Here is a 24,990-nt window from a genome sequence, read left to right on the forward strand (position 1 = left end):
GCTCAGCCTGGGGAGCCCACAGCACTTCACCCATGGTCCCTTAGAAAGGCCTGAACCCCAAGTACTGGAGCTTTCTCTGCCTGGTTCTAGCCTGACCTCCCTCAGAAATTCCCACCCTAAACCCTCCCCTCCTGAGATGTCTCAGGTGTGCTGAGTGAGAGGGCTCAAGCTCAGGGCTCCTGAGTGTGGGTCTTGGGGAAGAAGCATCAGAACAGAGAACTTGCTAAAGACGTATTTAATGACCTCACCTCAGACCTGCAGATTCATAACTTCTTACAGTGGGGACCTGACCTCAAGGGGTTCATATTCACTGAAATTCATTGGCCAAGTGATTTCCATCTGTTTCCCATCAGGGTCACGTGACCAGTGTTAGTCATGGACCTCCTGGTGCCCTCCCCACAGAGTTGTCTCTTGGTCCTGTGGGAGCATCAGTGTGGTGTGTAGGAAGAGCTCCAGGGGACTCTAAAGGGAGGCCCGGGTTAAGGACGTGGCTCCTGGTCTACCTGTGAGAGCTGAGGCTGGGCTTCAGTCCAAGGAGAGGCCGCAGGGCTGGTCTAACTGGATTTGGACCGGGGAAGTCAGTCAGCTCACATGGTCTGTGTGAGCTGAGGGTTAGGAGCTCTCTGTGGGGAGAGAACAATCAAGAAATAAGTCCACAGGCTGGTCTCCAGGTAGGAAGTGATTGTTTCTGAATCTCTGCTGAGATAGGACAGGGGAGGTGGGTCTTTTCAGCTTTTCAAGGGCCTTCTGTCTGTAGTTGTGGTGGTTGCAGGTTAAAGAGCTGTGCGGATGCCTTTGAAGGTATTTTCTCAAGATGCAGAGGTGTGTTTGCTACATAACATCCCCAGAGAAGACACAGCAGGAGGAAGAAGAGGAGGAAATGGCAGCTTCTCAGGTACATGTCCTGTCCTGGGTCTGGGGCTGTGTCTGCTTTTCCTCCTGAACTGCCTGGATTGAGAATCTGCAAACCTTTAGTTCTCTGCTTCTAATTTTTCTGCCTGGGGTATTTGTTATCAACTTCTTATTTTTTCCTTTTCTTCTTATCGTGAAGACCGGCTCTCTAGACCACCTCTCCCTTGTGTCCCAGAGCCTGTTCTCCGTTGTCTGTATCCTGGCTTTCTATAGAACATGATGAATTCTCAAAGTGAATTAGTGACTTTCAGCTGGTGAATATATTCCCTTTGTGAGAGATCAACACGGAGAGGCACTGGTATCCGAGATTCCCACTGGGATGTGGTTCGGTGTTGGGATCTTAGGGAAGTAGGGGAAATGCCATGATGAGTTTCCACGTGGATACGATTCAGCTCTTGAGGAGTTAAAAAATGACCTTATATATTAAATCAACTCAGTGATCCAGAATTTTTCAGAAACTGCTCAGAAATAAAAAGAAAACTAGGAGATACTGTCCTCTGTAATGCTAAGACTTACTAGTTAAACACATTGTTAGGTTACAAAACAGAGGAAGTATATATAAACTGAATTTTGCATTAAACTGATATCTTTTTATGTTAGGTTCAACTTATAATTTCCTTTTTTTTCCCTAAATGCCCAGGGTCTGATAGTGCATCTTCCGTGTGATCAATTTACACCATGACAGATGATGTCCACTGGCTCTGGTGATTTCTCTGAGGTTATCAGGCTATGAAGTTCATTTTTTTCCCTCTGTCTTTAAACAAGGCTGTGGAAAAATGGAGTGAGGAACGTATGAAAACCCTCACAGTTAATGGAGAAACTCCGCATCTTCTTGGTTTCTCTTTGCTTTGGAAAATGAACACTCACTGTGTTGATGATAGACACTGGGTTTTGGGAGTGGGGTTTTCATCACTCAAGCCCAGGTGTGGTGTTTCCAGTACACTCCATGCTCATATCACAGACATAGTCTTCTTACTTATTTTTTTTTCAAAATATTTGCAACAATCATATTGGTGCTAATCTGTTTTCACCTATGTTGAATTTCTAAGATACAGCTCAACAAAATGATACAGTTTTTCAGAAAATCAAAGTTTCAGAACCAAGAGCTCTAATTTATCTTATACGTTTGTATATGTTTGCACCCTAGTGTATTTAAATATACAAAGAATATCATCCACAAGTAGATGTATATATTTTAACCCATTAAAAATCATCTCAATTTTATTGACATGAATAATTTCAGTTCAATTGCTCAGTCGTGTCTGACTCTTTGCAACCCCATGAACCACAGCATGCCAGGCCTCCCTGTCCATCACCAACACCTGGAGTTTACCCAAACTCATGTTCAATGAATTGGTGATGCCATCCAACCATCTCATCCTCTGTCGTCCCCTTCTTCTCCTGCTTACAATCTTTCCCAACATCAGGGTCTTTTCAAACAAATCAGCTTTTCGCATCAGATGGCCAAAATATTGGAGTTTCAGCTTCAACATCAGTCCTTCCAATGAACACCTAGGACTGATTTCCTTTCGGATGGACTGGTTGGATCTCCTTGCAGTCCAAGGGACTCTCAAGAGGCTTCTCCAACACCACAGTTCAAAAGCATCAGTTCTTCTGTGCTCAGCTTTCTTTATCGTCCAACTCTCACATCCATACATGGCTACTGGGAAAACCAAAGCCTTGACTAGATGGACCTTTGTGGACAAAGTAATGTCTCTGCTTTTTAATATGCTGTCTAGGTTGGTCATAACTTTCCTTCCAAGGAGTAAGCATCTTTTAATTTCATGGCTGCAATCACTATCTGCAGTGATTTTGGAGCCCGAAAAAATAAAGTCAGCCACTGTTTCCACTGTTTCCCCATCTATTTGCCACGAAGTGATAGGACCGGATGCCGTGATCTTCGTTTTCTGAATGTTAGCTTTTCTTTAATACTCTTAATAAGTATATAGTCTCATTTTAATATATGTCTGTATGCATGAAAATGTTAAATTTTTTTTCTTGTTTTGGTATTCTCCCCAGGTATATAAAGTTCTTTTTAAAAAATACACATATTTATGTGTTTGGCTGAGTTGTGTCTTGTTCATAGCCTGCAGAATCTTGGAGCCATGTGGGAGACTGTTGCAGCAGGCAAACTTTAGCTGTGGCGTGTGGGATCTAGTTTTCTAACAAGGGACTGAACCCAGCCCCCTGACTTGGGAGCTTGGACTACCAGGGAAGACCCTATAAAAACTTGTATAAACTTTCTTTAGTGTTGTCTCTGTGTATTTGTGTTTTACTAGTTAAATTTTAGTTCACATAAACTGAAGCAAAATTAAAAATCTGTCATTTAAGCAATGGTTGACAAAATATTTGCAAAAAGGTGGAACAACAATGTTGATTTTATACTATTTATGTGGTGCATTCAAGACTCTGTAAAAACTGTTAGAAAGACATATACTACTACTACTACTAAGTCACTTCAGTCGTGTCCGACTCTGTGCGACCCCATAGATGGCAGCCCACCAGGTTCTCCCGTCCCCGGGATTCTCCAGGCAAGAACACTGGAGTGGGTTGCCATTTCCTTCTCCAATGCATGAAAGTGAAAAGTCAAAGTGAAGTCGCTCAGTCGTGTCTGACTCTTCGAGACCCCATGGACTGCAGCCCACCAGGCTCCTCTGTCCATGGGATTTTCCAGGCAAGAGTACTGGAGTTGGGGTGCCAGTGCCTTCTCCGAGAAAGACATATAGTATATACTAATTACTTCAAAAGATTATTGCTGCTATGGGTACTATTCTATCAGACCCATCAATTTTGAAAAACACTTAAAATTCAAAGTTAAGTATAAATTCTTACCTTACTAGTCTACTTCTTTGCTATTCAGAATGGTCATTTATGTATCAGAATTTTCAACACTGCTAGTTAAAATAAGCTTGTTAAAAATGTGGCACATTGGCCCCACTCCAGAACTCTTAGATCAGAGCATGCTTTTTTAAAATATTTCCTGTCTCCTTGATAAGGGCCTTCCCCGGTGGCTCAGATGGTGAAGAGTCTGCCTGCAATGTGGGAGACCTGGGTCTGATCCCTTGGTGGGGAACATTCCCCTGGAGAAGGAAATGGCAACTCACTCCAGTATTCTTGCCTGAAAAATCCCATGGACACAGAAGCCTGGCGTGCTACAGTCCATGGGGTCAGAAAGAATCAGACATGACTGAGTGACTAACATACTTTCCCTGATAGACAGTTTATCCTGTGTCACACGAGTACAACTCTCAAAAATAGATAGGTCAGTGTTGGTGTGATTGTTTTATAATTTCTCTTCCAGATCAGAATAGTTTCTATAGTGGTCTGTGGATCATATCTCATTCTCCTTTCCTGGGTTAGAAATACAGTGGAAAATACGGCTGTATAAAAATTATATTCTTGTGTAACACCAGACATTCTCCTAAATCAAAACCATTTCTCTTGCTGGTTTCATCTTGGGTCACATTAGGAAGTCTTCCCATGTCCACATGGCTCATGTCCTTTGTATTTCAGGGACGGCTGACATTCCAGGATGTGGCCATAGACTTCACTCAAGAGGAGTGGGAGTGCCTGGACCTCGGTCAGCGGGAATTATACAGGGACGTGATGTTAGAGAACTACGGGAACCTGGCCTCCTTGGGTGAGGATAACTGCCTTCCAGAATCCCTTAAGTACCTTCAGGGTTTTGGTTCGTTCATTCTAGAATGTCTCCTCGAATTTTCTGCTTTGTCCAGTAGAGGTTCAGATCCCTACTTTGTAGGGGAAAAAGGGTATTTGTGACATTTGAAAGAAAGACTTCATTATGGGTCATTATAATTCTAACCTTCTTCTTCCTTGATGTAATCTGCCTCCTTGTTGTTCAGTCGGTAAATCATGTCCAGCTCTTTGTGATCCCGTGGAATGCCGCAAACCAGGTTTCCCTATCCTTCCTTAACTCCCAGAGTTTGCTCAAATTCATATCCATTGAGTCAATAATGCTATTCAATCATCTCATCCTCTGACGCCCCCTTCTCCTCCTGCCCTCAGTCTTTCCCAGCATCAGGGTCTTTTCCAGTGAGTCGGCTCTTCACATCAGGTGGCCAAATTATTGGAGCTTCAGTTTCAGTCCTTCCAACAAATATTCAGGGTTGATTTCTTTAGGATTGACTGGTGTGATCTCCTTGCTGACCAAGGGACTCTCAAGAGCCTTCTCCAGCACCTCAGTTCAAAGGCATCAATTCTTTGGTGCTCAGCTTTCTCTATGTTCCAAATATCACATTCATACGTGACTACTGGAAAAACCATAGCTTTGACTAGATGGACCTTTGTTGGCAAAGTGATGTCTCTGCTTTTTAATATGCTGTCTAGGTTTGTCATAGCTTTTCTTCCAAGGGGCAAGCATCTTTTAATTTCATGGCTGCAGTCGCAATCTGCAGTGATTTTGGACCCCCCAAAATAAAGTCTATCACTGTTTCCATTGTTTCCCCATCTACTTGCTATGAAATGATGAAACTGGATGCCATGATCTTAGTTTTCTGAATGTTGAGTTAAACTAACTTTTTAACTCTCCTCTTTCACTTTCATCGAGAGGCTCTTCAGTTTTTCTTCACTTTCTGCCACAGGGGTGGTGTCATCTGCAAATCTGAGGTATTGATATTTCTTCCAGCAATCTTGATTCCAGCTTGTGCTTCGTCCAGCCCAGCATTTCTCATGATGTACTCTGCATATAAGTTAAATAAGCAGGGTGGCAATATCCAGCCTTGATGTACTCCTTTCCCAATGGTACAGTTGTTCCATGTACAGTTCTAACTATTGCTTCTTGACCTGCATATCCTTCATTCTAGGTTAGTGGTAATTCTATAAGTTCTGTGGTATAAAATAGTGCCACTCTCCTCTTAAAACCGGATTTCTACTACTAGCTTTTGCCTTAGTAGTACTTGAGCATAATATCAGAATCTGATTTTGAGCATTTGTCTTTTAAAAGTGCTTCCAATAAACTATTTGGTAAAATCATTTTTTAAGGCTATTTTAACTTTCTTCCTTGACTTCTCTCTCACCTGAACACATATTGGATTGGAAATTGATGAATATCTGGGAAAACACATATTCCTTTCTCTGATGAACAGGTCTTGTGATCTCTAAGCCGGACCTGGTCACATTTCTGGAGCAAATGAAGGATCCCTGGGATATACGGAGAATGGAGACGCCAGCCGTGCACCCAGGTATGTGTCTATGGATGGAGCAGAAAAATCCGGTGAGAGGGACAAGCATTGTGGAGGAAGTCATACTTCGTGGTGTGGTTTGAGAAGATCTGCTGTGGAAATGATTTTGGATTAGCCTGGGTTTATTTCTGTCACTGTCATAGAGGGTCATCTCCTGACCCATTCCTGATTCTTTTTATCGTTTATGTATTTTTCTCCAGTGGTTAATTTTCACATTCACAGTGAGAACCAAAATACTTGTCTGGCCTGGGACAACCTGCATGACCTGATAGCTCTTCCATTTGGGGAGGTTTTAGAAAATCTGTGCACATTTCTGAGTAACTGTATTAAGCCCTTTTAAAAGTTCTGATTCTGTCCCTAGTCAGAAGTGTGTGGGTGGACTTGTGAACAAATTGCCACACTTCTAGGAATACTGGGGACAAATATTTTTTGTTTTCTACCCTATAATTTCCAACCCACTAGAAACTACACATATGACCTCATAAACTTCATACTCAAATTCTCTCTTCACTGCATAAAACATTTTGCTAAAATGAGAAAATGCAAACCTGAATTTTACTTTAAAGTTCCTCTTTTTTTAATATGAACTAACATTAAATGTGTTAAGTATATTTACCCCAATTCCTTAATGCTAAAGTAGTTGAATATATTTATTTAACTCCTAGAGTTTTAAAATATATTATTGGCATGAGAATTTAAGACATTTCCCACAGTGCTTTTTTCTGATTATTCTTCACTATTAAGCTTATAGATTATATAAAGGAATCTTTAAAAAGAAATTTTTCTCTTCCAATAATGCCATTTTACAAAGTTATGTTAGTTTGCTGTACAGAAAGAATAAGTGATACATATACACATTTCCCTCCTTGATTAGATTTCCTTCCCATTTAGGTGACCACTGAGCATTGAATAGAGTTCCCTATGTTCTCACCATATTTCTCAAGTCTCACTTCTTATTTTATTTCTCAAGAACTCTTACCTTATTAAATCTATCTTGTTTGTTATGAAACATCCCAGGACTTTATTGTTTATGCCATCTATTTCTGATTAGTTCTAGGTCAATATCATTTACGATTTTAGATTCTATTAGAACATGCTCAGATAACAACATGAGTGGTAAGAAGTGGGTTAAATAATTAGTAGGCATTAGTATTTGTGGAGAAGGAAATGGCAACTCACTCCAGTGTTCTTGCCTGGAGAATCCCAGGGATGGGGGAGCCTGGTGGGCTGTCGTCTCTGGGGTCGCACAGAGTCAGACATGACTGAAGCAACTTAGCAGCAGCAGTATTTGTGAAAATGTTTTGTTTGTAAATTTGATTACTTAAAGGTAAAATTAATCATTACATTGCCCAACTGCTCTTCATTTAGCTGTTCCTGTAGGTTTCTGTCTTGACTTCTCCTCTACACCATACTCCTTTGTCATCTCATTTTGTCCAGTGTTCTGTGTTTGTGGTCTCTGTTCTGCAGGCTGCAGATCCTAGTTCCTCTTGCTCTGGTGTCTGCCCCCTGGTGGGTGAGGTGGTCCAGAGACTTGTGCCCTTATCCCCTTGATAGGGAGTTGATTGTTATTGTGACCAGAGCCTGTTTGAATATTGAGGGGAGCTTCGTCTTTCCTCTGTGGCTGTCACTGCCCTGTCAGGGGTGGCATCTGCTCCCTGATTAGAGGAGTAGAGTCCCCAGATCTGTTTCTTAGCTGTGCCTCTGATCTATGGTGCTTCTGACCCAATGGGACTGGAGCACACCCACTGGGAGAGAAGCCACTGAGGATTGCTCCTCGGGGGATGTTCACCTCGGAGCATGCTCTGTGGGTCATCTTCCATGTGTTGTGCGAGCTCTCATGTGACCCTGTGTTGGCATTGATCTTGGCCCCACCTGAACCATGGGCATGATGGCACTTGACCGTGGTGTCTCTCAGATGTTGTTTTCACCAGGTCACCAGCATAGATCCACTGTAGTCTCATGTCCCAGGTGTACATTCATTGTGGAGCTGGACCCCCTGCAGTGCTATGGGGGCAATTTAGATGTGACCTGGCCCAACCGCCTCATGGGAATGCCTACAAACTCTACAATTGCTAAAGCCAGACTGGTCTTGACTGCCAGAGCCTCGTTTCCATCCAGATGTTCTGTCGGGGCTGAGTTTACAAAGCCAGTTGTAGGGTGTAACACCATGGTTTGTACAGCTGCAAGGAGAGATCTCAGCTTTTCTTTCTTAGTGGTAGGGCCTGGGGCTCAGCTGTGGTTTCAGTGCCATCTGTACATTGGGACCACCCACAGGCGTGTGCTCTGAAGGTGCCCCTGGAGCCCACTGGCGAGGGGGCTGGGGAGGACGAAGCAGCTGTGGGGGTCGTGAGATCACCCACCTAGGTGGGAGCCATTCCTAGTATCTGGAGAGGCAGGGACAGGCACAGGGGCAGAGAGGCTGCAATGGGGTTCTTCCCTTTGGGCATCACTCAACAACGCTGCTCTGCTTCTCTGGTGGTTCAGGCTTCCTCCACAAGCATCCCGTTTGCAGAGCTCCTCCCTCCCTCCTGTCCCCTCAGGATGTCTCCTCACAGCCAACCACAGTCCTCTGCCTGGGTCTGCTCTCCAATCCCCACATTCCAGCACCCAGCCCTTGTGTGCAGCGGTGGACACCCTCTCAGGCTGCGTGGGCAGGGCTGGGCTCAGCAGCCTGTGTACAGGTCTCACTCTGTCCTGCACACTGGTTGCAGCGTTCTCTTCCCACAGAGAATGAGTCTCTCCTTCTGTCCCAACTGGGTCCCCCTCAGTGAGGGGCTTCCCTGGATGTGGAGACCTCTCCTCTCTTCAGTCCCCCCAGGGTTTTGCAGGTCCCATCCTGCTTCTTTTCCTCTTCCTTTTCCTCCCTCATTCTTTTGTCCTACTTGGCTCAGCAGGAATCTTTCTTGTCCTTTCAGGTGTCCAAGTTCCTCTGCCCATGTTCTGCAGGGCTCTGTGAGAATTTTTCCACTTCAAGATGTATTCTTGATGCTTTTGTGGAGAGAGACGAACTCCACATCTTCTGAATCCTCTGCCATCTTGACTTCTTCCATCTCAGTTTTAGGCTTAATCTAGCCAGTGTATGCTAATTGTATGTAAATTGTAAACCATATTCCCCGAGAATAGTAAGTAGAATAACTTATTATTTGGTATCTTTCAGCTGTGTCTTCTCACGACACCCAGGGTTTGAGGACCCAAAAGCCAGGCTTAGAAGATTTATTCCCAACAGCAAAGCTAGGAATATATGAAAGATTTCACCTTGGAAATTTACATTTAACCAAAGACTGGGAATATATGAGGGCACATAAAGAACAGAGAGCATGTTATGATGGACAAAACCAAATTGGTACAGATTCCCATAACGTAAACATTACCGCCAAAAGAAATCAAGGATGTGAATCAAATAGGGAAAAACCAGTCTCAGATGACCAATTTCAGTCATCACCATCCGCAGATAAGTGTATATTTGTCAGCAAAGACCCACATCATCTCTTGAAACATACACGTTCTCTGAAGCAAAATGTGGAAAATCTGGAAAGTCATCTAGTCTCTACTGCAAATACTCATTCAAACAACTCTGAGCATAGGTGTCTATTAAAAATACATTCAAACATATGTGGAAACCAGAAACTTAAAAATGAGGGGGGAAATTCCCAATATAATCATTTTGAGGGATCCTTTAACAAGGGTTTATTGTTCTTCAACCAACAACTATTTTCTCCTTGTTCCAAAATCTGTAATGTGGATAATAATGGGAGAGACCTTATTCAACCATCATTGTTCAATACATATGGAGGTATAATTAGTGTGGAACAACTTTACAAGCGTAACAACATGAGTAATGCCTTAAGCAGGAGCTCTACCCCCAATAATTACAAGAGTATACATGATGGAATGAGAAGCTCTTCATGCAGTGAAACTGGGCATAATGTTGACCAAGACTCATATCTCATGAAACAACAGGGACATCAATTTTCAGACAATTCTAAACATAATAAGTATAAGAATATATTTTATCAAAGCTCAAATCTTACTATTAATATGAATAAGAGTATTGATATTGGAGAGAAGACTTATAATTGTTATGATTATGCTAAAGCTTTTAACCAGTCTTCAAAAGTTATTCAACAGCAGAATATTCAGACTAAGCAGAAACATTACAAGTGTAATACATGTGGGAAAGTCTTTAGTAACTCACCAAATCTTAGTAGACATAGGAAAATTCATACAGGAAGGAAATGTTTCAAATGTACAGCATGCGGCAAAGCCTTTAATCAGAGTTCATATTTAACTGAACATCAGCGAATCCATGCTGGGGAGAAACCATACAAATGTACAGAATGTGGCAAAACCTTTATCTATTGTTCACATGTTACTCAACATCAGCGAATTCATAATGGGGAGAGACCTTATAAATGTACAGAATGTGGCAAAGCCTTTAACTGGCATCTGAGTCTTACTGTACATCAGCGAACTCATACTGGGGAGAAACCATACAAATGTAAAGAATGTGGCAAAGCCTTTATCTGTTGTTCACATCTTACTCGACATCAACGAATCCATACTGAGGAGAGACCTTATAAATGTACACACTGTGGCAAAGCCTTTACCCGTTATTCACCTCTTACTCAGCATCAACGAATCCATACTGGGGAGAGACCTTATAAATGTACAGAATGTGGCAAAGCCTTTAACTGGCGTCTGAGTCTTACTGTACATCAGCGAACTCATACTGGGGAGAAACCATACAAATGTAAAGAATGTGGCAAAGCCTTTATCTGTTGTTCACATCTTACTCAACATCAACGAATCCATACTGGGGAGAGACCTTATAAATGTACAGAATGTGGCAAAGCCTTTACCTGTTATTCAGTTCTTACTCAGCATCAACGAATCCATACTGGGGAGAGACCTTATAAATGTACAGAATGTGGCAAAGCCTTTACCCGTTATTCACTTCTTACTGAGCATCAACGAATCCATACTGGGGAGAGACCTTATAAATGTACAGAATGTGGCAAAGCCTTTAACTGGCGTAGGAGTCTTACTGTACATCAGCGAATTCATACTGGGGAGAGACCTTATAAATGTACAGAATGTGGCAAAGCCTTTAACTGGCGTAGGAGTCTTACTGTACATCAGCGAATTCATACTGGGGAGAAACCATACAAATGTAAAGACTGTGGCAAAGCCTTTATCCGTTGTTCACATCTTACTCGACATCAACGAACCCATACTGGGGAGAGACTTTATAAATGTACAGACTGTGGCAAAGCCTTTTCCCGGAGTTCAGGTCTTTCTCAACATCAGAGAATTCATACTGCAGGGAAATCTCAGAAATGTAAGGAATGTGGCAAAGGATTTCATCACAGCCATCACCTCACTCACCATCAGAGAATACATACTGCAGAGAAACCCTAGAAATGAATCAGTGATAAAAAAAGCTTGGTCCTAACTATACAATTTTGAAAAAACGAGTGTTTACTTTGGAAAGATACATGAATGAAATACAAAAATGTAGACAAGTGTTTAATCAAACAGCAAAAGGAAATCAATGCCAGAGAATTCATACTAGAAAGCATTTCATTAGTACCACTTTTGTTGAATTACTCTAAACAGAAACACTGTAGCAAGTATGCCATAATTAAAACACGTACAAAATTGATATGTTAGTATGGATCACAAGATGAAGGGGTGGATATTTGCAGAGGTATAATTATTATTCATGTATCCTTGTTTATATTAATGTTATTTGAGATCATTAAGGAACCAAAACGAATGTAATTCAACTCTCAAGTTACTATGCTGTGATTTGTTTCTATTGTATATATGAACTTCTGTTTCTGATGGTTGTTGCCTCAATTGTAAGAGAAGCCCTTCTATATTAGGTGGGAATCATTTATATTTATTCTCCAATTTATAAGATTAAGAACACAGTAATGTTATATGCACACCAAACCTCTAAATGGAGGTATTTGTCACTGATGTCAAACATCTGTGTTGTCACCATGATGTAAGTGTTCAGGGAATAATTCAAAGTAAGACGGAAGTTTGCTCTAAGTTTTCAGTAATTATGTCACTTGCTTTTTAAGCATAAAACAAGGGTTGTTCATTAAAATCTAAGGTATTTTTATAACATCAACATAGAGAAATCATGCATATTACCTGGCAGGCTTGAAGCAAGGACACCTTCTCTGCTACCTTATGTGAGTATAGAAAACTCTTTCTGGAAAAGTCATATTAGTATAATAAATGTCCATCCATATTTACTAAATTAGCCTCCATTTTGTAAACGATATAAATCACATTCACAGATCATTTCATCAGAGAAACAGGAAAGTTTTTAGAAGCTTGTAATCTGTCTTTTAATCAAGGATCAAACAACAGTTGTAAAAGGTTTTATTCCATCTGTGTAAAATTAATGTATGTTAATTAATAAAAGTGAATGGTTTTTTAGTGTTACAGTTGACGTGGAATGAATGAAGGGTGAACGCACCACCAGCATTAACCTCTCCCACCTATTTAAGGTTGCAGGAAAGATAACGTTACAATAAACTATCTGTAGCACAGGGGCATGGCATCTGTAGAAATTAGTCCCTTACTGGCGTGAAACTCTCATAAGTTCATATATTTCCCACCATTTCTATGTTGTATCTCCTCTCCCATTTTGAAACTACTCAGACATTGTGATGGTTCTAATAAGAAGGACCATACAGAGTACTGTTGAGAGCCTCCCTGACTGCTCCGTGCTGTTGCTGCCTCAGCGTCTGTCTGGGGACCAGGCAGCCTGCAGGTCCTTGAACTCACACCAGCCAGTCCTGTGAGCACCTTCACTAGATGACCCCCTTCCTTGAGATGAGCAGTCTTGCGGAACCCCAGGGTCTACTGCACAGGCCCCTCTTCAATGACACCCTCACAGCTCACCAGAATCCTGCTCCTCTTGGTTTGAATGGACCCATCCACGCTCAGTTGGGGAGCCCACAGCACTTCACCCAGGGTCCTTTATAAAGGCCTGAACCCCAAGTACTGGAGCTTTCTCTGCCTGGTTCTAGCCTTGACCTTCCTCAGGGGCCCTCAAGGCTTCCTGTGAATTCTCTCAGGACCTAGAGTCAGAAACTCACCTGCTTCAATTGTCCTTTGTTCTTCTGTTAGCTAAAGCTTTTCAGGGGCTCACTTAAGCAAATGTAAATTTAACAAAGTCACAAAAAGAATAATTAAAAGCCATGATAGTAAAGTTCTGAACCAAGATTTGTAAAATCTTACCCAGTATAAATCTTAGCACATGTTTCTTATCTAGGCTTAAAGGAACTGTTTTCTCATGGCCTTGGCATACATAATATAATTTATATAACATACATTGAATACAATATATAAATATCTGAAGGTATACATGTTAGCAGTGAGAAAACCAAGAAGGAATATGTGAGTGTATGTGTATTCGTACACATTTAACTTAGAGAATTTAGAAATGCTACATCCAAACTGGTCATTTTAGAATTGCAGAGGATTTACTAAAAACTGCAAAACTTGTCAGTTTGTCAATTAATCTGTTTTGTCTACTTTTCATAGAATTCATTTCCTTGAATGTCAGGAGGTTCCGTTTTTTAAGGAACTTCCACACTGTCCTCCCGCGTGACCGCACCAGTTTACATTCCCTCCAGCCGTGTAGGAGGTTCCCTGATCTCCAGGCCTCTTCAGCCTGGAGAACATGCTAAGAATTATAATATGATACTATTAGTGGGCTCTTTGCTAATTGTTATTCTGACTGGCATGAGGTGATGCATCATTGTAGCTTTGTTTGCATTTCTTATTGTTTCCCGCTGGTGAGCATCTTTCATTTGCCTCTTGCCCTCTAAAAGAGTAAGCTGCCCCACCCAGGCTCAGCAGTTGTGGCGCACAGGCTTAGTTGCCCCAAAGCATGTGGAGTATTCCTGGACCAGGGATCCAGCCCATGGCCCCTGCAATGTCAGATGGATTCTCCACCACTGGGTGGCCAGTCTGTTTAGCCTTTTTTCCTTTTGAGATGCATATATATTTTTCATTGGCATATAATTGCTTTACAATGTTGTGTTAGTGTCTGCTGTACGACATCATCAAGCAGCCATAAGTATACATAAATCTGCTCCCTCTTGAACGTCCCTCCCATGATCTCCATTTCACCCTATGGTCAGCACAGAGCACCAAGCTGAGCTCCCTGTGCTATACAGCAGCTTCCCACTAGCTAACCTGTTTTAACCATCAGTTCAGTTCAGTTCAGCTGCTCAGCCCTGCCCTACCTTTTGCAACCTCATGGACTGCAGCTCGCCAGGCCTCCCGCTGCCTCTGGTTTATTTTCAAAGAAAGCCTTGATGGAAACACCTCTAGGCTCCTGGTCTCTTAAGTTGGATGTGCCACACCTGCAGAGAGGTGGTCACAAAGCAAATCATTTTGTGAAAATCTGTGTCCCCAGGCTGCAGAGGGGGGTAAAAAAAACTAAGGACGAGGGAGATTTGTGGGAAGAATTCTGCAAGTAAAGCCTGGCAGGAACCCAAGCCCCTCAGGTGATTCCCACCAAACACTCACCTCTCCCCTCCCCTCCACAACCTAGAAAGAGCCCCTCCCCAGGGAATCAGGTTGACCTTTGCTTCTAGAAGTTCCCGCCCTAAATCCTCCCTTCCTGAGGTCTCAGTTGTGAGGTTTCCCTCAGGGCTCCTGAATGTGGGTCTTCCTCTTGCATTTCTTCAAAACCCTCATAGGCTGGGTCAGGTAGCCAAGAAGTAGGGTCCTTTGTCTCTTGTGAATTGTTTTGCGGCCTGCTCTCTGTAATGCAAAAAGGAAGGAGAGGAACTAGCCAGCAAGATCTGCAAATAGCTTTGAGCACCAGGATGTGATTAGCATATCAGGTTAGTCTTGATTACCCACTACAGCTCAGGAACACAGAAAGTCAGAAAAGAGCTCAGAAAAGGGTGAGAGGAACAAGAAAACCCTTTTTTCTTTTTCACTGCAGCAGTTGCAGGTTAAACGGCTCTATGGATGCCTTTGAAGGTATTTTCTCAACATGCAGATGTGAGTTTGAGACGTAATATCCCCACAGAAGACGCAGAGCAGGAGGAAGAAGAGGAGGAAATGGCAACTTCTCAGGTAATTGTCGTGTCCCGGGTCTGGGGCTGTGTCTGCTTTTCCTCCTGAAATGCCTGAACTGAGAATCTGCAAACCTTTAGTTCTCTGCTTCTAATTTTTCTGCCTGGAGTGCTTGTTATCATCTTATCCCCCCGCCTTTTTTTAAATAGTGAAAACCAGCTCTTCAGGTTTCGTCTCCCTCGTGTTCCAGAGCCTTTTCTCCATTGTTTGTATCCTGGCTTTCTATAGAGCATGATGAAGTCTCAACATGAAATAGTGACTTTCAATGTTGAATACATTCCCTTTGTGAGCGATCAACACGGGGAGGCACCGGTACCAGAGATTCCCATTGGGATGTGGTTTGGTGTTGGGATCTTAAGGAAGTTGGGGAAATGCCGTGATGAATTTACATGTGGATGCAATTCAGCTCTCTAGAACAGGAGTAAGAAAGTGCCCTTGTTAAGAGAATGAACTCAGCATTCCAGAATTTTTCAGAAGTTAAAGTAGCAGAGACAATCCTCTATACCGATAAGAAAAATACACTAGTTAAATGGACTATTAAGCTACAGATCATGGGAGGTATATAGGAGGTGGAATTTGCAGAAAACTGACATTTTTCATGATAGATTGAGATCATGGTATTCCTAATATTGCCCAAATATCTGGCAGTGAGAATGCATTTTTCCATGTACTCTTACCCCGTGACCTCCGATGTTCACTGGTTCAGGTGCTTCTGTGAGATTTCCACACTATGAAATTCATTTTTTGTGTGTCTTGAACAAGGCTCTTGGAAAGAAAAAGTGATGGATATGCCTATCACAGTTAAAGAGGAAATGCCGTATCTTCTTAGTTGCTCTTTGCTTTGAAAAATGAACACTGTCAGCTAAAACAGATGCACAATTTGAGAGATGTGACTTAAGTTTTATTTGGGGCAAAATGAGGACAGCAGCCCAGGAGACAGCACCTCAGATAACTCAGAAACTGCTCCAAAGAGACAGTGGGGGAAGGTCAGTCTGTGATTTAGGTGAAGGGGGAGTTCAATGCAATCAAGCACTTACTTTACAAAACGTTTTCTGCCGGTCGTGAGGAACTGAAGTCATCATTTAGTGGTTTAGTGCTTTTCTAGATATGAAGAGATACAAGGATTGGGATCATGAAAGCAGTTCCTGAAAATACCTAACTCTCTAAAGACCTGTCCCACCAGATTTTCCTGGAGCAGAGTGCCTCAGTCCACCCTGAACTCCCTCGAGGGGATTGAAGTCAACAGTTGCAGCACCATAGGGTTCATTCTCCCCAGAGGCAGATGGCGAACGCCCTTGTTGAGTCCCCAGCAATGCTCTTGGCAAGTGCCGATTTGTAGTTGACAACACTCATGTGTGTTTAGTAGAGATGCTGGGATTTGGGAGTGTGGATTTTCATCATTCAAGCCCAGGTCTGATCATTTCCAGTACACTCCACACTCACATCACAGATAAGTCTCATCACATTTCTGTATTTTCCAAAATGTTTATAAGAATCATATTAGTGCTATTCTATGTTCAACTGTGTTAAATTTTAAAATATAGTTCCATGCAAATGGTAGATTTTTGAGGAAATTAAAAAATTCACAACCAGAGCTGTCTATTTTTTTATCATTGTGTATGTCTGTACCCTAGTCTATTTTAAAACATTAAAATAATATCATCCTCAAATATTTATGTACATTTTCAATCAGTTAAAAATTATCCTGATTTTATTGACATGACAATTTTTCTCTTACTAATTAATAAGTATATAGTCCCATTTTAGTGTATGTCTGTATGCATGAACATGTTAACATCATTGGATTGATTTTTTTCTTTTTTGAAGATTCCCTGAAGCAGGGAATAGCTACCCACTCCAGTATTCGTGCCTTGAGAATCCCATGGACAGAGAAGCCTGGCAGGCTACAGTCCCTGGGGTTGCAACGAGTAGGACACGACTGAGTGACTAACACTTTTCTTGTTTTTAGTATTATTTACAAATACAGAAATTTCTATAAACTTTCATTAGAGTTAGCTCTGTGCATTTGTCTGTGTTTTATTAAAGTCTAGAGTCATAAACTGAAGTAAAAGTTGCTGCTGCTGCTGCTGCTAAGTCACTCCAGTCGTGTCCAACTCTGTGCGACCCCATAGATGGCAGTCCAGCAGGCTCCCCCTTCCCTTAACCTGTCGTTTAAAGAATGTTTGTTCAATATTTGCCAAAAGATGCTACAGCAACATTATTGATTTTAAATTATTTCTGTTCAAGATTCTGAAAAAGTGTCAGAAAGATATATAGCATATACCAGATCGTTAAAATGATTGTTGTCGCCAAGGTTACTATCCTATCAGATCTGTAAAATTTGTAAAGCACTTAAAGTTCAAAGTTAAATATGAATTCTTTCCTTACTATTCTACTTCGTTGCTGTTCAGACATTGTCACTCATGGAGCAGAATTTTCAACATTACTAGTTCAAATAAGCTTGTTAAAAATGTGGCACACTGAGTCCACTCCAGAACACTTGAATCAGGAAGTGCTTTTAAAAAATATTTCCTGTTTCTTTTGATAGACCGTTTATCCTCTGTCAACTGAGTACAGCACTCAAAAATAAATATGCCAATGTTGATCTGATTATTGTATAATTTGTCTTCCAAATCAGAATAATTTCTGTAGTGGTTGATGGATCGTATCTCATCCTCTTTTCTTGGGGTTAAAAATGTGGTAGAAAATATTACTGTGTACAAATTATATTCATGTGTAACACCAGCTGCTGCTGCTGTAACACCAGACATTCTCCTAAATCAAAACCATTTCTCTTGTTGGTTTCATCTTGGGTCACATTAGGAAGTCTTCCCATGGCCACAAGGCATCTGTACTTTGTATTTCAGGAACGGCTGATATTCCAGGATGTGGCCATAGACTTCACCCAAGAGGAGTGGGAATGCCTGGACCTCGATCAGCGAGAATTGTACAGGGATGTGATGTTAGAGAACTACAGGAACCTGGCCTCCTTGGGTGAGGATAACTGCCTTCCAGAATCCCTTATCTACCCACATGGTTTTGGTTCCTGCATTTCTAGAATGTTTCCTAGAATGTTCTGCTTCTTATAATAGTTTCAGATCCTTGCTTTCTATGGGAAAAATGGATTATTTATGAGTTGAGAAAGAAGACTTCATGATGATTGATTATGATTCTAACTTTTCCTTGATGTAATCTGCCTCCGCCTTCTAGGTTAGTGGTAATTCTGTAGGTTTTGTGGTATAAAAGGGTGCCATTCTCCTTTAGAAATCAGATTTCTACTATTACTTACTTTGGCCTTAGTAGTACTTGACTAGAATCTCAAGATCTTTTCTTTATGAATTTGTTAGTTATAAAAGTGCTTTTGATAAAGTATTTGGGGATATAATTTTCTGGGCTATATTAACATTCAACCATGCCTTCTCTAGAATGTTAATAATGTAATGAGCAAGATTAGAGTCATGATTAGAGTCGTGTTCGACTCTTTGTGACCCCATGAAATAGTCTATGGAATTTTCCAGGCCATAATACTGGGATGGGTAGCCGTTCCCTTCTCCAGAGGATCTTCCCAACCCAGGCATCAAACACAGGTCTCCCACATTGCAGGTGGGTTCTTTTCCAGCTGAGCCACCATGGCATGTTAATACAGCCTAGGAAATGATGTCCCCAAATACTTTATTTCTGGGCTGTATTGACATTCTACCATGCCTTCTCTGGGCTTCCCAGATGGCACTAGTGGTAAAGAACCTGCCTGCCAATGCAGGAGACGTAAAAGAAGTGGGTTCGATTCCTGGGTTGGGAAGAACTCCTGGAGGAGGACGTGGCAACCCACTCCGGTATTTTTGTCTGGAGAATCCCATGGACAGAGGAGCCTGGCAGGCTACAGTCCATAGGGTGGCAAAGAGTCAGACATGAGTGGAGCGACTTAGCACATGTGCCTTCTCTTCTCACTTGAATACATATTAGATTGGAAACTGATGTATCTCTAGCAAAACAAATATTCCTTTTCCTGATAGCAGGTCTTGTGGTCTCTAAGCTGGACCTGGTCACCTTTCTGGAGCAAATGAAGAATCCCTGGGATGTAAGGAGACTGGAGCCACCAGCCATATACACAGGTAGGTGTGAATGGATGGAGCCGATGACTCAACGACAGGTCCCAGGATCAGTGAGGAATTCATCTTTTGTCATGTGGTTTGGGAAGATCTGCTTCAGTGGAAATGATTTTAGAGAAGTCTGGGTTTCTTTCTGTTGCTCTGTTGCTGTCATAGGCAGATATCACCTGCCCCATTCTGTCTCTTAAATCATTCCTGAATTCATGTCCAGTGATTACTTTTCTCAATCGCAGTGAGAACTGAAATGCTCTTGGCCTGTGACAACCTGAATGAATCTGTTACTATTCCATTTCTTGGGGGTCCTAGGAAAAGGGCACTTCTCTGAAAAACTCTAAGACGCTCCTATTAAAGTTTGTTTCTACCTCTAGGTGGCAGTATGTGAGTGGAATTGTAGACATACTGCCAAAGTTCTAGGAATACTGGGGACAGTGGGTTGTTTTTGTTTTTTGTTTTTTTTTCTGACTTATAATTTCTAAAACACTGGAAGCTACAAATATGATCTTATAACTTTTAAATTCAAGTAATTTCTTCACTGTATAAACCAAAACCTCCCTAAAGAGAAAGAATGCATATCTCAGGATTACTTCAAAGTTTCTGTTTTCTTCATATGAACTCATATGAAATAGTAAGTGTATTTGCCCCAATTCCTCAATGCTAAAAGACTTAAATATATTCAATTAACTCAAAGAATTTTCAAATAAATTGGCATAAGAGCTTAAAACATTTTCCACCATATTTTTAATGGTTTCAAACTATTACAATTTTTAGATAATATACTGTTTTTAAAATGTTCTTATTGGAGTCTAACAGGTTTACAATGTTGTACAGCAAAGAGAATCCATTTAACGTATAGATATCTACTCTTTTTTAGATTTCCTTCCCAATTAGATCTCCACAGAGCATTGATAGCATTCCCTGTGTTCCCACCATATTTTTAAAGTCTCATTTCTTAATTTCTCAAGAACAACTACTTTATTTAATTAATCTTGTTATCAGCTTCCCCAGACTTTGTCCTATATGTCCTCACTTTCTGATTAGACCTACGTCAGTATGGTTTATGATTTTTAGATGGAAACATCTACTAGAACATGCTAAAGTAAGAAGTGGGCTAAAGAATTAGAGGGCACCTAGGGGCATCTGCATTCAAGATGACGTAAGTCAAAAAGTAATCATTAGACCGCCTGTCTCTTCTTCATTTAGTGGTTCTTGTAGCTTTTTGTCTTGCTCCTTCCTGTACACCATACTTCTTTGTCCTCTCATTTTGTCACATTTTCTGGGTTTGTGGTCTGTTCTGCAGGCTGCCGGATCCTAGCTCCTCTTGCTCTCTTGACTTCCCCCTGGCGGGTGAGGTTGGTCCACAGGCTTGGACCATTAACCCCTTGATCTGGGCTTTGATTGTTGTTATTGTGACCCGAGCCTCCCCTGGATATTGAGGGGAGCTTCCCCTTGGCTCTGTGGCTGTCACTGCCCTGTCTGTGGTGGGATCTGCTCCCTGGTTGGTGGAGTCGAGCCCCCAGATCTGTTTCTTCGCTGTGATTCTGATCTGTGGTCAAGGCAGCTAAGATTGGAGCACACCCACTGGGAGAGAAGCCACCAAGGATTGCTTCTCTGGGGATGTTCACCTTGGGGTGTGCTCACGTGCTGTGAGTCTCCTGTGACCCCATGTTGGCACTGCTCTTGGCTCCCCCTCAACCATGGGCATGCTGGCACATTGCTCTGGTGTCTCTCAGATGTTGTTTTCACTGGAACACCAGCATAGATCCAGTGAACTCAGGTCCCAGAATTGCACTCATGGAGCTGGACCCACTGTGGTGCTATGGGGGCAGCTCAGACTCTGGCCTGGCCTCACCCCCTAGTATACATCCCCACAAAGTCTACAGCTGCTAAAGCTGCACTCCCGTGACTGGGGGAGCCCTGGTTGTCCATTCAGATGCTCTGTAGGGGCTGAGGTGACAAAGCCAATTGCAGGTATAAAAGCATGGTTTGTGTAACCGTGAGGAGAGACTTCAGTTTTTCTTCCTTTAACCCTGGGGCTCAGCTGAGCTTTCAGCTCCTTCTGTGTGTGTGGCCCACCCACAGGTGTCTGCTCCAGAGGCTGCCCCAGAGCACAGGAGTCTGCTGATGGTGGAGGAGGTGCATGGGGGGAGGCTGTGGCTGGAGCTCAATAGAGCCCACTGGGGTGGTGGCCCTTCCTAGTGCTGGGGGAGGAGGGGCAAGCACAGGGGGAGAGGGGCTGCAATGGTGGGTCTTCCCTTTGGGCATCACTCAACAATGGCGCTCTGTGCTATGGTGGTTCAGGCTTCCTCCACAAGCGTTCCTGTTTATAGAACTCCTCCCTCTGTCCCATCCCCTCAGGACGTTTCCTCACCGCCCACAGCAGTCTTCTGCCTGGGTCTGCTCTCCAGACCCCACATTCCAGCACCCAGCCCTTGTCTGCACTGGTGGACACCCTCTCAGACTGGGTGGGCAGGGCTGGGGTCAGTACCCTGTGTACAGGTCTCACTCTGTCCTGCTGCCACAGACTGTTGCCATGTTCTCTTCCCACAGAGAAGGCTCGCCTTCTGTCCCAACTGAGCTCGCACCAGCCCCAGTAGATAAGAATAGTAGATAAGAAAACTTTATTTGGTATCTTTCAGCTGTGTCTTCTCACAACACCCGTGGTTTGATGTCCAAGAATCCAAGGTTAGAAAATTTAATCCAAAAAGCAAACCTAGGAATATATGAAAGAGCTCACCTTGGAAACGAACATTTAATGAAAGACCAGGAATATACGGGGATATGTGAAAGATCTAGAAGATGTTCATATGCACATAAAGAAACTGAGATAGTTTCACACAATGCGGACATTACTGCCAAAAGAAATGAGCAATGGGAGTCAAATTGTGGAAAACACCCGTTTCCGTTATCAACATCTGCAGAGAAGTGTATCTCTTCAAGCAAAGGCTTAAATCATTTTTTGAAACGTACACGTTCTCTGAAGGGAAATGTGGAAAATCTGGAAAGTCATCCAGTCTCTACTGCAAATACTCATTCAAACTACTCTGAACACGGGCTTCGATTACACATACATTCAAGCACATCTGAAAACCAGAAATTTAAAAATGATGGGGAAAACTCACAATATAATCAGTTTGAGGGATCTGTGAGCAAGGGGTCATTATTCTTCCACCAACAGACAGTTTCTCTCTGTTCCAAAATGTGTCATGTTGATTATAATGGAAGAGAGTTAATCCCACCATCATTGTTCAATACACATCATGATACGGTTACTACGGAACAACTTCTCACGTGTAATAACACGAGTCACGCCTTAAGTAAGAGCTCTACCCCCAATAATTACAAGCATATTTACGATGGAGTGAGAAACCACTCATGCAATGAAACTGGGTATAAAACTGAACAAGACTCTAACCCTATGAAACATCAGGGACCTCAATCTTCAGACAAAGATTCTAAAAATAGTACATGTAGGAATATCTTGTATCAAATATCAGGTCTTCCACTAAATGAGAGTACACATACTGGAGAGAAGACTTATAATTGTGAATATGGTGATGTTTCTAATCAGTCTTCAAATCTCACTCAACAGCAGAGTATTCAGAATCCACAGAAAAGTTACAAGTGTAAGAAATGTGAGAAAGCCTTTACTAACTCATCCAGTCTAAGTAGACAAAGGAAAATTCATTCAGGATGGAAACCTTTCAAATGTACAGAGTGTGGCAACACCTCTAATCAGAATTCAAAGCTTGGTCAAGATCGGCAAATCCACACTGGCAAGAAACCTTATGAATGTAAGGAATGTGGAAAAGCATTTATGTCTTGCTCACATCTTAGTCGACATCAGCGAATTCACACTGGGGAGAAGCCTTATAAATGTACAAAGTGTGGCAAAGCCTTTAATCAGAACTCAAATCTTACTCAACATCAGCGAATCCATACAGAGCAGAAACCTTACAAAGGTAAGGAAGGTGGCAAAGCCATGTTTAGGTGTTCACATTTCAGTGTGCATCAGTGAGTTCATGCAGGGGAGAAACCAAACACATGTAAAGAATGTGGCAAGGTGTTTCCTTGTAGCTTACGTCTTACTCAACATCAGATAACTCATATGCAGCAGAAATCATACAAATGTACAAAGTGTGGCAAAGCCTTTAATCAGAAGTCAAATCTTACTCAACACCAGAGAATTCATACTGGAGAGAAGCCTTATAAATGTAAGGATTGTGGCAAAGCATTTAGACAACGCTCATATCTTACTAAACATCAAGTAATCCATACTGGAGAGAAATCTTATAAATGTAAAGAATGCGGAAAAGCCTTCAGTCACTACTCAACTCTTGCTAAACATCAACGAATTCATACTGGAGAGAAGCCTTATAAATGTAAGGATTGTGGCAAAGAATTTAACCAGTGCTCAGGTCTTACTTACCATCAGAGAATTCATACTGGAGAGAAACCGTATAAATGTACAGAATGCGGGAAATCCTTTAGTCAGAACTCAACTCTTACTCAACACCAGCGAATTCATACTGGGGAGAGGCCTTATAAATGTAAAGATTGTGGCAAAGACTTTAGCAAGCACTCAGGTCTTACTTACCATCAGAGAATTCATACTGGAGAGAACCTTATAAATGTACAGAATGCGGAAAAGCCTTCTGTCACCACTCAAGTCTTATTCAACGCCAGAGAATTCATACTGGAGAGAAACCTTACAAATGTAAAGAATGTGGAAAAGCCTTTATCAAGCACTCACATCTTACTCAACATCAGAGAATTCATATTGGAGGAAAAACCTTATGAATGTAAGGAACGTGGCAACAGCTTTAATCAGAGCTCTCACCATATTAGACATCAGACAGCATGTACTGGAGAGAAACCCTAGTAATAAAATAAGTGATGGAAGAGGTTTGTCCTAAACATACACTTGAGAAAATACAAGACCATTTATTTAAGAAACATAAGGAATGGCATGAAAAAATGTAGAAAAGTATTTAATGAAAATTAAATTAAATAAATACCAGAAATTGCACACTAGAAAAAGTGAAAGTCTTTCAGTCGTGTCCAACTCTTTGCAACCCCATGGACTGTGCATGGAATTCTCCAGGCCAGAATACTGGAGTGGGAGGTGGATCTTTACCAACTGAGTCATTAGGGAAGCCTGCACAATAGAAAGCATTTCATCAATCCTGTTTTTTGAAGTTCCTCTTCAGGAGAAGTATTGTAGACAGTAATCCATAGTTAAAACAGATAGAAAACTGATATGTTATTATGGATCACAAGGACGGGTTGGTATTTAGAAATGTACAATTATTAGCAATATATTTTTGTTTATATTGACATGGTTTGTGATTATTTGAAAACCAAAATAAATGTTATTCAACTCTCAAATTACTCCATGCTGCTATGCTTCATTTCTAGTGTGTATGCAAAGTTATGTTTTTGATGGTTGCTACCTCAAAGATAAGACAAGACCTTCTATCCTAGTGAGAAATCATTTCTATTTATTCTCCATTAGAAGATTAAGGACACACTAACGTAACATGTACATCTAAATGGAGGTGTTAGTCATTCATGTCAAATATCCCTATAGGTCACCATGAGGTAAGTGTTCAGGGAGTAATTCCACATATTAAAGTACGATGTACATTTTCAAT

At 41.7% G+C, this 24,990-nt stretch overlaps 3 protein-coding genes across 5 annotated transcripts; all 3 read left to right on the forward strand.

Annotated features, from left to right (window-relative positions):
* The first annotated feature begins 677 nt into the window (after positions 1–677).
* Positions 678–12,574, forward strand: LOC147354357 (KRAB domain-containing protein 5-like). Of its 2 annotated transcripts, none has more exons than XM_086353752.1 (4): positions 678–895; positions 4,426–4,552; positions 6,018–6,113; positions 9,271–12,574. In XM_086353752.1, exons 1-4 carry the CDS (start codon positions 815–817, stop codon positions 11,529–11,531), a joined length of 2,565 nt encoding a protein of 854 aa, XP_086209878.1. In that variant the 5' UTR covers positions 678–814; the 3' UTR covers positions 11,532–12,574. The 2 variants fall into 2 exon arrangements, with proteins under 2 accessions (XP_086209878.1, XP_086209879.1); XM_086353753.1 differs by lacking the exon at positions 9,271–12,574 and adding an exon at positions 9,029–9,177.
* A 2,403-nt stretch (positions 12,575–14,977) lies between these two features.
* Positions 14,978–24,724, forward strand: LOC147354358 (uncharacterized). Of its 2 annotated transcripts, none has more exons than XM_086353842.1 (4): positions 14,978–15,230; positions 18,098–18,224; positions 19,247–19,342; positions 21,976–24,724. In XM_086353842.1, the coding sequence occupies exons 1-4, from the start codon at positions 15,123–15,125 to the stop codon at positions 23,352–23,354; spliced, it is 1,710 nt and encodes a 569-aa protein (XP_086209968.1). In that variant the 5' UTR covers positions 14,978–15,122; the 3' UTR covers positions 23,355–24,724. The 2 variants fall into 2 exon arrangements, with proteins under 2 accessions (XP_086209968.1, XP_086209967.1); XM_086353841.1 differs by having other exon boundaries at positions 19,244–19,342; positions 21,976–23,354.
* On the forward strand, positions 23,445–24,724 carry LOC147354359 (uncharacterized). Its single transcript, XM_086354014.1, has one exon. It carries the CDS (start codon positions 23,445–23,447, stop codon positions 24,216–24,218), a length of 774 nt encoding a protein of 257 aa, XP_086210140.1. The 3' UTR covers positions 24,219–24,724.
* Positions 24,725–24,990: the final 266 nt, after the last annotated feature.

This window comes from Bos grunniens, chromosome 18 (assembly GCF_055505025.1).
Source record: "Bos grunniens cultivar Pamir isolate PY7600 chromosome 18, Bosgru_T2T1.0, whole genome shotgun sequence".
NCBI classification, from domain to species: Eukaryota; Metazoa; Chordata; class Mammalia; order Artiodactyla; family Bovidae; genus Bos; species Bos grunniens.

Excerpts from the sequence above, each read along its gene's own strand:
- LOC147354357 (XM_086353752.1), top strand. The coding sequence starts at position 815 with ATGCAGAGGTGTGTTTGCTACATAACATCCCCAGAGAAGACACAGCAG. Across the intron at positions 896-4,425 it reads AGGAAATGGCAGCTTCTCAG|GGACGGCTGACATTCCAGGA; the intron begins GTACATGTCCTG and ends TTTGTATTTCAG. Across the intron at positions 4,553-6,017 it reads CGGGAACCTGGCCTCCTTGG|GTCTTGTGATCTCTAAGCCG; the intron begins GTGAGGATAACT and ends TCTGATGAACAG.
- LOC147354358 (XM_086353841.1), top strand. The coding sequence starts at position 15,123 with ATGCCTTTGAAGGTATTTTCTCAACATGCAGATGTGAGTTTGAGACGT. Across the intron at positions 18,225-19,243 it reads CAGGAACCTGGCCTCCTTGG|CAGGTCTTGTGGTCTCTAAG; the intron begins GTGAGGATAACT and ends TTTTCCTGATAG. Across the intron at positions 19,343-21,975 it reads GCCACCAGCCATATACACAG|CTGTGTCTTCTCACAACACC; the intron begins GTAGGTGTGAAT and ends GGTATCTTTCAG.
- LOC147354359 (XM_086354014.1), top strand. The coding sequence starts at position 23,445 with ATGCAGCAGAAATCATACAAATGTACAAAGTGTGGCAAAGCCTTTAAT.